Source organism: Hyaena hyaena, unplaced genomic scaffold (assembly GCF_003009895.1).
Source record: "Hyaena hyaena isolate Hyena2069 unplaced genomic scaffold, ASM300989v1 scaffold_382, whole genome shotgun sequence".
NCBI lineage: Eukaryota > Metazoa > Chordata > Mammalia > Carnivora > Hyaenidae > Hyaena > Hyaena hyaena.
In genome coordinates, this window is record NW_024081015.1 from 917532 (window position 1) to 928744 (window position 11213).

General features: G+C 40.2%; 1 protein-coding gene across 5 annotated transcripts in view; it reads left to right on the forward strand.

Moving 5' to 3' along the window:
- The window catches only part of WDR53 (WD repeat domain 53), a 43124-nt gene that overhangs the window by 7363 nt on the left and 24548 nt on the right, over positions 1-11213 (forward strand). For 3 of the 5 annotated variants that reach the window (XM_039250846.1, XM_039250847.1, XM_039250848.1), the window contains exon 3: positions 4079-4703. In XM_039250846.1, the coding sequence (XP_039106777.1) occupies positions 4079-4675 (597 nt within the window). In that variant the 3' untranslated portion in view covers positions 4676-4703. Of the gene's footprint in view, positions 1-4078; positions 4704-11067; positions 11142-11213 lie in introns of those variants that run through there. The other 2 variants (XM_039250849.1, XM_039250850.1) reach the window with 2 other exon arrangements.

Here is an 11213-nt window from a genome sequence, read left to right on the forward strand (position 1 = left end):
AGGCTCCACACTATCAACAGGGAGCCGATGCAGGCCTCTAACTCATAAACTGTGAGATCACAACCTGAACTGAAACCAAGAGTCGGATGCTGAACTGACTCAGCCATCCAGGCACCCTGGAAATGGAAGTGTTTAATTGTTTAATTCTTGGTTTTCATGAGAGGGAAAAGTGGAATGTGCTAGCCAAATAGAAGTTAAAGGGAAGCAGATTTTGGTTTAATTAAAAAAAAGCTTTCAGATAGCTTGAACTTTCCCATAGCAGATGTACTTCCTTTTAAAAGTAAACCTTGTAAGGTTGCCTGAGTGGCTCAGACAGTTAAGTGTCCAACTCTCAGCTCTGGTCTTGATCTCAGATCAATCTTGGTCTTGATCAATCAGATCAATCTCAGATCTTGATCTCAGATCTCAGCTCTGGTCTTGATCTCAGGGTTGTGAGTTCAGGCCCTACACTGGGCTCCATGCTGGGCATGAAGCCTAGTTTTTATTTAATTTTATGTTTTATTTATTTCAGAGAGAGAGAGACAGCATGAGCAGGGCGGGTCAGGGAGAGAGGGAGATACAGAATCTGAAACAGGCTCCAGGCTCTGAGCTGGCTGTTAGCACAGAGCCCGATGCGGGGCTTGAACCCACAAACCGTGAGATCATGACCTGAGCGAAAGTCGGACGCCCAACCGACTAAGCCACCCAGGCGCCCCGCCAGCGCTTTATATATATTTGTTTTCATTCAGATCACACTTTGTAATTACTATTGCTTTTTGTAGAAATGAGACTGAGGTTCAAATTAAGTATCCATATAGCTGTCTGAATTGAGATTCAGACTAGATTGAATCTCTCTGGCTCCAAAGCCTGTGTTTTTTTTTTCTTTTTTTTCCTGTGACACCAGAGGTATCAAACAAGAGATCATCAGTAAAGTGATAGAAAAGGTTCTTGGTTTGCAAACGGGTGACTTCTAGAAAAAGAGCCATTATTTATTAGTGACTTGTGTGTCCTATACTGTTCTAGGCATTTAATCTACATTCTTTTTTTTAATGTTAATTTATTTTGAGAGAGTGTGTGTGGAGGAGGGGCAGAGAGGGAGGGAGAGAGAGAATCCCAAGCAGGCTCGACACTGTCCATACAGACCCAATGCACAGCTCGATCCCACAAACCATGAGATTATGACGCAAGCTGAAATCAAGAGGCAGATGCCTAATCATCTGAGCCACCCACACGGCCCAGTCTATATTCTTTATTGTGTACAGTATCTTTCAAGACTCTGTGATTCCATTAATACCATCAAAGACTTTGTCTTTCTACATTTTTGGCCAGCAATCTTTACCACTCCCTCTCTACCTTCTATACTCCTCATAAGTTAAAAATAAATGAGGGTGGGTTTTATTGTTTTCATAATGACTGCCATTACTCTCCCCCACACTACTGGTATTTAGTAGGCAGAATCAGTGGATGGCCAACAGCACTGGAACAGTTCCTAAACAATAAAGAATTATCTTACCAAAAATGTCTATAGTTCTCTATTGTGAACTATATCCCACACTTGAGGAGCACAATGACTCTATGACCTATAAACTCTTTTTCCACACCTAAGTCTTCACAAGCCCTTATAAACCTACATTTTCTGCCCTCATGGTAATAATCTGCCTATTTTGGTTATACAGAAAGACCTACACACACACACACACACACACACACACAAGCAAGACCTACACAGCCAGGTGGATATCTGTGTTGAATAGGCAGATTGTACAGTGTCTCTTTGATTAGTCATTCTTTCAACCTTAAGCTATACCAGTTTTCAACCACTGGTTCGTTAATTTACTAGTCATGGCAGTAAACAATTAGGTGTGCAAAAATGACTTCTCAGATTAGATCAGAAAATGGGCATCTAGAATTCATCAGTTCTAGGAGAGAAATTCTAGTGGCAGGCAGCTGCTAGAGAGCAGTATAGAACATAAATATTTTATGAAAAGGAGGCTTAGGTAATTGTTTACTTAATTTGACTCCAAGACCTAAATATTCACTGAAGATTAATTTCTGCATTGGGTTGTGATATAACAACAGTGGTAAGACAGCACAACTGAGCTTTTAAGAAATTAGTTCCCTTGGGGCACCTGAGTGGCTCAGTCAATAAAGCATTGACTTCTGCTCAGGTTGTGATCTTGTGGTTCGTGAATTTGAGCCCCACATAGGGCTCTGCACTGGTGGTTCAGAGCTTGCTTGGGATTCTCTCTCACCCTCTCTCTGCCCCTTCCCCACTTATGTGCACCCTCTCTCTCAGAAAAAATTACTTTCCTTAACTGAAATTGAAACTGTAGTATCTAACAGTTTACTTCTTAAAATGTGGCTATCTGATATTACTCTAAACTTTAAGAATAGCCAGTCTATGGAGGAGTCCAAGAATGTAGGTATAATAGTGGAATGGAGTTAATTTTGGAGTCCCATCTAGCAGATTCTGGAATGTGCCATTTTCCTTGTGTTCAGATTTTTTAAAATAGAGATTTGTTCCCATATCACATCTTTGTTATATTTTCTGATATTTCTTTGCTTAATTTACTTTGATTTGTTAATATTTTAGCTTCAGCCAAGCAGCAACTGCTGGCCACCTAGTAAAATGTTATAAATCCAATCTAAAAGGGTTTTCAGTGCTTTCTGCTTTGATAGAAGCAGAATGTATTATTAGAGGGGACTTCCAGAGGCTGAGTTGAACGAAGTTACCTTCAGTAGAAAACCAAATCCTTAATATCATCAGCAGTAGTAATCTTGTCAATTCAGATCTGAGCTTTTGACTGATATTCTCGTGTCTGTTTTAAATTGTGAGTAATAATTAAGGGATGATACTAGATGGTAAAATAAAGCTGTCTATCCTCTAAAAGTATGAAGAATATTTTCCTTTGCAAATTGTTTGCTGGGAGAAGAAAATGAATCACCAGATTATAGAGTAAAATCAATTCACAGAATTTTTTGTTTTTTTGTTTTAACAGGTTTTAATTAGCATTTCATATAAATCAGTTTAGTAGGTACAAAATCATGGTAGGAAACAACAAAGAAAACCACATATACCAGATGACAAATTAATCAACAGATAGGTATGGAATTTTTGCTCTTTCCAGGCATTAAGCAAAGATTAATTAAATCTCAGGGTGCCTGGCTGACTTGGTTGGTAGAGCACATGACTCTTGATCTCAGGGTTGTAAGTTCAATCTATATGTTTGGTGTGGAGCCTACTTAATTTTTTAAAAAAAAGGTAAATTAAATCTCAAGAAACTGACAAGCTAGTGGCGTATGTTATTTAATAGCACAAAAATTAAATACAGGAAAGAGGGCAGTGGGCTGGAATACTTAAAAGCCTTCCTAGAGGGACAGAAACTTGAGGTAAACCTCTAAAATGGGTACTTTAGGTAGTATGAAAGGAAAGAAAGCATTCTAGATACAAATAATTTCAGTGATAATCTAGATTTTGTTTATTTAGTTGACAAGCTTTTTGACTTGCAACCAGCATAGATTAAAGTTGATAAGTTTCATAATCTTCTGTTTTACTTGTAGAGACGAGGGTACAGTGACTTTAAGAAATGCAACTGCTTGGGATGTCTGTGTGGCTCTGTTGGTTAAGTGTCCAACTTCAGTTCAGATCTGATCTCACCATTAGTGAGTTAGAGCCCTGTGTCGGGCTCTGTGCTGACAGCTCAGAGCCTGGATCCTGCTTCAGATTCTGTCTCCCTCTCTCTGACCCTTCCCCACTCACACTCTGTGTCTCTCTCTCTCTGAAGAATAAATAAACATTAAAAAAAAAAAAAAGAAAGAAATGCAACTGCTTAAGAATGTGGATTACACTTTGATGGGTTTGTTCATCCCAAGTTATTACCTTATTGTACATTGGCATCCGATATACAGGCACCAGGGTAGCATTCCACTGGCATATTGTGGTGCCAGCTAAATTTTTAAAAATTTAATATTGCTAGAAATGCATCATACTAATTATTGTCAGACTACTTTGATGACTTTATTACAAGTAGAATAAGCATGTTAGTTGAGCAAAATGGCCAGGCCTCTGTTTGACTACATAACTTCCTCTTATTTAAAGGTGATGCTGTGGAACCTTCAGAAAGCACGGCCACTCTGGATTACAAATTTGCAGGAAGATGAAACAGAAGAGATGGAAAGCCCACAATCACCTGGTCAGCTTTTAAACCCTGATTTAGCCCACTCTGTGTCTGTGGCATCATGTGGCAATATTTTTAGCTGTGGTGCAGAAGATGGTAAGGTTCGAATCTTTAGGGTGGTAGGAGTTAAGTGTGAACAAGAACTAGGATTTAAGGGCCATGCTTTGGGAGTATCCCAGGTCTGCTTTCTACCAGAATCCTATATGCTGCTTACTGGAGGGAATGATGGGAAGATAATGTTGTGGGATGTAAGCAGTGAAGTTGAAAAAAAACAGAAGAGCCCTACAAAACATACCCACAGGAAGAAAACTAAAAGAGCAGCTTATACGAAGCAGGGTGTAAACACTCATGCTCTAGTAGCAGGTGAAGAAGAACATGGCAAAATTTTGCCAAAGCTAAGTATTGAACACGGAGAAAAGGTGAACTGGCTCTTGGGTACCAAAATAAAGGGACACCAAAATATATTAGTAGCTGATCAAACTAGTTGTGTATCTGTATATCCCTTAAAAGCATTTTAAATCAAATAAAAACATTTGAAAAACTGGAGCAAAACTTTTTATAGGATAAAAAAAATCCTGATTCTTCATTTTTGTCATTCTTAATGTTTGTCATATTTTGAATAATACCATTCCATTGTATAAATTATAAGACATTTGAGTAAAAGATAATTGGGTAATACTTTATATAGTAAATGACATTAAAATTTGGGGGGAAGAGAACTAATATTCACCGAGTAATGATATGTACCACCCATTTTAGATGTTTCATTTCTTTTTTTATTTTGTTTATTTATTTTGAGAGAGTGAGTGAGCAGGGGAGGGGCAGAGGGAGAGGGAGAGAGAGAATCCAAAGCAGGCTCCACTCAGTGTAGAGTCCAACTCAGGGCTCAATCTCAGGAACTGTGATATCATGACCTGAGCCGAAATCGATAATGGTGCTTAACCGACTGAGCCACCCAGGTGCCCCTTGTTTGATTTCTTATTCCAAATCTGTGAATTTTATGTGGCAATCATTTTATTGCCACAGTGATTGGACTCAAAGTTATTAAGTAACAAAGAACCAGGAAAATGGCAGGCATGATTACTTACCTGGAAAGGCTCTCGGTTGTCTTGTCAAGACTCCTGCCTCAGGGAGGCCCACATATGACCTAATCCAAGTGTAGTATAACCAAGTGACATTGGTTAATTCAGATCGTAGGATGTCTTGAGGAGCCTTGCAAAGTTGGAGGAAGAAACCTGTTCTTGCTTGTTCTCTGTAAAGCCCAGAAGGCTTTGCTAACAATCAACCTCTGTTGTTTCTAAGAAAAGGGCTTCAGGGTCAGATCAGTGTAGGATATTATGCAGTAATCCAAGCTGTGGTGTTGACAGAAAGAAGAAGCCAAAGTTACAAATAAACAGAAATTCTGACTAAGCAGAAGATATAGAGAAGAAATAAAAGAGGTAGAGAATAGAAACCAAGATAATATGTCAAGATTAAGTTCCTTTTCATCATGGCCAGGATTGCTGTCTTCTCTACATGTTCTTTCCACTTTTTTTTTTTTAATGTTTTTAATGTTTATTTTTGAGAGAGAGAAAGAGCAGGAGTGAGAGAGGGGCAGAGAGAGAGGGAGGCACAGAATCTGAATCTGTCAGTACAGAGTCCGATGCGGGGCTCAAACTCAAGAACCATGAGATTATGACCTGAGCTGAAGTTGGATGCTTAACGACTGAGCCACCCAGGTGCCCCATGTTCTTTGCACTTCTGCTTATACTGCCTACTCTTATATTCCAAGTTTTAAGGAGAATCTGATTGGTTACCATTAACGTTGTTTGTGGAGAACTCTTTGATAAGCACAGTTTTAGTCCAAAGCTTGTTGCAAGTGACAGAAACCAAATTCAAATTGGTTTAAAGGAATAAAAAGGAGTTTTTTGGCTGACTTAACTGAGAAGTCCAAGGATAATCAGCATGTACTCCTGAGGTAGCTAAGCTAATAGGATGAGTCTACAGGTGTCCCATCTTGTGGAAAGTCTTTCTGAGAAGTGGAGATGGAATACTCACCATGGTTTTTAGTCATACCTAGAGGCTTTTTTTTTTTTTTTAACTTGCAACTAAAAGTTCTAGCCAATTAAGTGGGCAATCAATAAAGATTGTTGAGTGTTCTCACTTGGAATTTAAGGAAAGAAGAATACCATCTTGGCGTTAAAAAAGTCATTGGTGGGGCACCTGGGTGGCTTAGTCGGTTAAGCGTCCGACTTTCGCTTAGGTCATGACCTCGCGGTTCGTGGGTTCAGGCCCCACGTCGGGCTCTGTGCTGACTGCCAGCCCAGAGCCTGGAGCCTGTTTCAGAGTCTGTGACTTCCTCTCTCTCTGACCCTCCCCTGCTCACGGTGTCTCTCTCTCTTTCCTAGAAATAAATAAAACATTAAAAAAATTTTAAGAAAAAATTCATTGGCATTGGCACCTGGCTGGCTCAGTTGATGGAATATGCAACTCTTGATCTTGGGGTTGTGAGTTCAAGCCCACATTGGACATAGAGATTACTTTTAATTTTTTTTAATTTATTTCTGAGAGAGAGAGACAGGATGAGCAGGGGAGGGTCAGAGAGAGAGGGAGACACAGAATCTGAAACAGGCTCCAGCCTCTGAGCTAGCTGTCAGCTCAGAGCCTGATGTCGGGCTCGAACCCATGAACTATGAGATCATGACCTGAGCCAAAGTCAGACGCTTGACCAACTGAGCCACCCAGGCGCCCCGAGATTACTTTAAAAAAATATGTATATATTGGTTTAGGAGTTTGGCCTGCGTATTGACAGAAACAAGGTTCTAATCCCACACTGGGGCAAGATTCTTGGACACTTTTTGCTTTAGTTTCTTTGAAAGTGAAGGGCTTGAATTAGAAACCCCTCTAAGGTGCCTTTAATGAAATGAAATGAAAATACCATCATCATAGTATTATGCTTATCCAATGATTCTAATATTAAAACATTAGAAAGGACTAATGCTCATGGCTAATCTCTGGAGGTTTTAGAGGGACCTTTTCAGAAATAACCCAAGTTACAGCATCATTTTAGCTAATGAGCCTGCATAAATTTATGGGAATAAGGTAAGAAGTACTTAAACCAGGTTTGAAAATCAGTCAAACTTCTTTTGGTTTCTGACAGGCTGCCTAAGCAAAAAAAGGAAATTTACTATCAGGACACTGGGGCATGGGGAGCAGAAATATAGCTTGGTTTCACTTGAGTCTCTAACAAGTGAGGCCATTATGAATCAAAGCAGCTGTGGGGGAGCCTGGGTGGCTCAGTCGATTGAGTGACCAACTCTTGATTTTGGTTCAGGTAGTGATCCCAGGTTGTGGGATTGAGCCCCATGTCCGGCTCTCAGCTGAGCATGAAGGCTGCTTGGGATTCTCTCTGCCCCTCTCCCCCCACTTGCTCTCTCTCCCCCTCTTTCTCTTAAAAAAAAAAAAAAAAAACTTAAAAAAAAAAAGGCGCTGGATAACTCAGTCAATTGTTGAGTGTCTGACTCTTGATTTCAGCTCATGTCATGATCGGGTAGTTTGTGAGATAGCCCCACCTCAGGCTCTGTACTGACAGGGTAGAGCCTACTTGAGATTCTCTCTCTGTTCCCTTCCCCCGCCCCTCCCCCAATCATATGCACACATGCGCATGCACTCTCTCAAAATGAAAAACTTTTTAAAAAAGTTTAGGGGCGCCTGGGTGAGTGGCTCAATCGGTTAAGCATATGACTTCAGCCCAGATCATGATTTTGCAATCAAGGAGTTTGAGCCCCCCATCAGGCTCTGTGCTGATAGCTCTGAACCTGGAGCCTGCTTTGGATTCTATGTTTCCCTCTCTCTCTGTCCCTCTCTTGCTCGTGCCTGGTCTCTCTCAAAAAAATAAGTAAACATCAAAAAAAATTTTAAGTTTAAAATAAATTTAAAAAAAGAATCAAGGCAGCTGCATTTTCTTGAGTTCTCATGGTCATTTGTCTCTGCTACTCTCTACATGATGGTTTTTACTTGCAAAAAGATGGCCTTTCAGGGCTATATCAACAATCCATTTCAATTCCAGAAACCAAATGAGCAGTGTCTCAACCCTGAAGAGAATATGATTGATCCAACTTAGTTAAGCATCTGCCTTTGATCCATTCAGCTCTGACTACGGGGCTACTGTCATTTAGTATCAGCATATGCAAAAGGGCCTACTCCCATAGTTGGAGAGGAAGTTCTCAGAGAAGGGGTGTAGAGGCTAAACTAATAGTCCAAAGATCTACAATTAACTATTGATATTTGTATAAAAATTATATATAAAATGAAGCCTCCTTAGGTCAGCTATTTTGTTACAGTTTGACCCTTTCAATTGGCAAGCAACAGAGACCTACCCAGGTTACTTCAGTTAATGAAAGTTTGAGGAAATATGATGGTAAAGGTAGCAAAGGAAGGCACCTCCGCCTGGGCTTACAGAGAAGCAGGATACCATTTTGAATATAGCTTAACTCTAGTAGCCAGCCAGCTGTTCAGATAATAAATAAGAACTTGAGTAGTCACTCCTTAGAAGTGGGCTTTCCGGGGCGCCTGGGAGGCTCAGTCAATTAAGCCTCTAACTCTTCATTTCAGCTCAAGTCATGATCTCACAGTTGTGAGATCAGGCCCTGTGTCAGTCTCCACACTGGGTGTAGATCCTGCTTGGGATTCTCTCTCCCTCTACCCCCCCCAGTGGGCTTTCCAAAGTCCCCCATTTGTAGTAGGCTGAAAATGTCCCCCCAAAATAATAGGTTTTGATGCCTGGAAGTTGTAAATGTTACTTTGGTGAAAGGATCCTTGCAGATGTAATTGTGTTGCAAGTAGTAAAGGATTATGTTAAACATAATCATAGTAATTGTATACCTGCTTTAAAAAAATGTTTTAAGTTTATTTGAGAAAGCAAGTCCATGCGAGTAAGAGGCAGAGAGAGAGGGAGAGAGAATCCAAAACAGGCTGTATGCTGTCAGCAGGGAGCCCTACACAGAGCTCAGTCTCATAAACCATGAGATCATGACCTGAGCTGAGATCAAGAGTGCAATACTTAACTGACTGAGACACCGAGCCCCCCTACCCCCACCCCATTAGACTGTAAGATGCTTGAGGGCAAGGATTCTGCCCTTTTATTTCAGAGCTTATGGTCTGGTCTATCCTGGATCCCCTCCACTTATACAAATAGTACTCACTAAATGTTAAGTGAATCAAGGGAGGTCCTGTAAGTATAAATATTAAGAGATGTAGATAGAAAGGTCAACCTGAAGGATGCTGGTGGCAAGGTTGCCTGGCAACCAGACTGAACCCTTTGCTTGTGCTTCATGTTATTTTTAAGACCAGCTGTCAGGGGTACACATGGTTCTCAATTTACAGACACCCAGACATGCTCATTTCGTATTTGATGTTCCCTCTCCACATTACAATCAGTTTGTGGTCCAAGATAGACAATGCTGAGGCTGATGCAGTGGCACCCAGTTGTTCTCCCTGCCAGGAGCAAAAATACCTTTAGGATTAATCAATCACCCTTTGGCAAAATCATGTATAATTCTGGTGCCTTAACCTATGAACAGATCTCCTTTGACCTCAGATTTTCTATTTATAAGCAGACAGTTAGTAGAAAACATGAATATACTGTACAAGTGCTGTGTGTGTGTGTGCGTGTGTGTGAATACATCAGCACACATCTCCCAAAAAGGACACTTTCCAATAAAAACATAATTCTAATATATCCAAGAAATTTAGCAATAATTAGATTCTTACTCTTGGCCAGCCAATTGTGACTAATACCATTTTTACTGTGCTGGTAAAAGTTAGTGGTTGAGGGTGGCAGCCAGAAGTGCAAAACATGGGCCTGGCAGCGCTGGGAAGGGCTTAAAGAGGTAAAAGGCCGGGAACAAGAGGATCCTTGTGGTGTAGTCTGGTGTCTGAGCAGAAATGAGTCTCCTTTGTATACAACCCTCTTCCTGTGGTATGCCTGTAGCGAGGAAGATTGACCCTTCCACTGGGCTAAAGTCCATTTTAGAGACTAAACTATCAGGCCAGAGGGACACTGGGAGAGTGAGGATAGGAGTCTCCGCTGGAGTGAACAAAGTACTCTACTATGGCCACCACTACTGGGACCTTAAGCTAGCCAGAGGAGTAGGATTTAATCTAGGCCCAGGAGAGAATGTGGATGAAATTCAGAACACCTCTGCAACACCAGGAAAGCCCTGTCATACCTTGGTACTCTTGGTGGAGGAAAGGTCTGGGCTATTTAATAGAGCCTCCTTCAGGTCCTCGTCTATAGCCCTAAAATATGTTTGGGGGAAGTGACCCTACACTTGGACATGATTTTTCTGTAATCATTCTAGGCAATGATTGAAGAAGCATCCAGAGCATGGAGTGGTCAAGTAAAAACAATGACTTATAAATGTTGACACAACAGGTCACAGACCTGAAAAATGAGTGCATCTTTGAAAGTTGCTAATTTGTTCAATCTTAGAATTTCTACAAAGTATACCATCAAATATGCAATTATGAAATACAATGAAAGAGTTTGTAAGAATTGTATGTCTTCTGAGTCCATAGACTAAAAAATATCTTCATCTACTTCTCAAACCTGAATTTACTCATAAATAACCATATGTTGTACTGTCAGAAGTTCCATTATTAGATTCATTAAGTATCATATCTGGGAGGTACAACATTGTTAATTGTGTTATAAGCCAAGGTGTGACTAGATAAATGCAAATGTTACTACTTTATTAAAAGTTAATAGATATAATAGTAAGTAAATTGGGTCAGCCACTATGAAGAACAGCATGGAGATTTTCCCACAAATTAAAAGTAGAACTACCATATGATCTTGTTATATGGTATATATCCAAAGGAAATAAAAACACATTGTTGGAAGAGACATGTACTCCCATTTTTATTGCAGCATCATTCACAATAGTCAGGATATGGAAACAGATGTCTGGCAAAGGATGAATGCATAAAGAAGATGTGGTGGCATGTATGTGTATACACATACAAATACACATACATATACATATATGTAATGGAATACTATTCAGTCATGAGAAA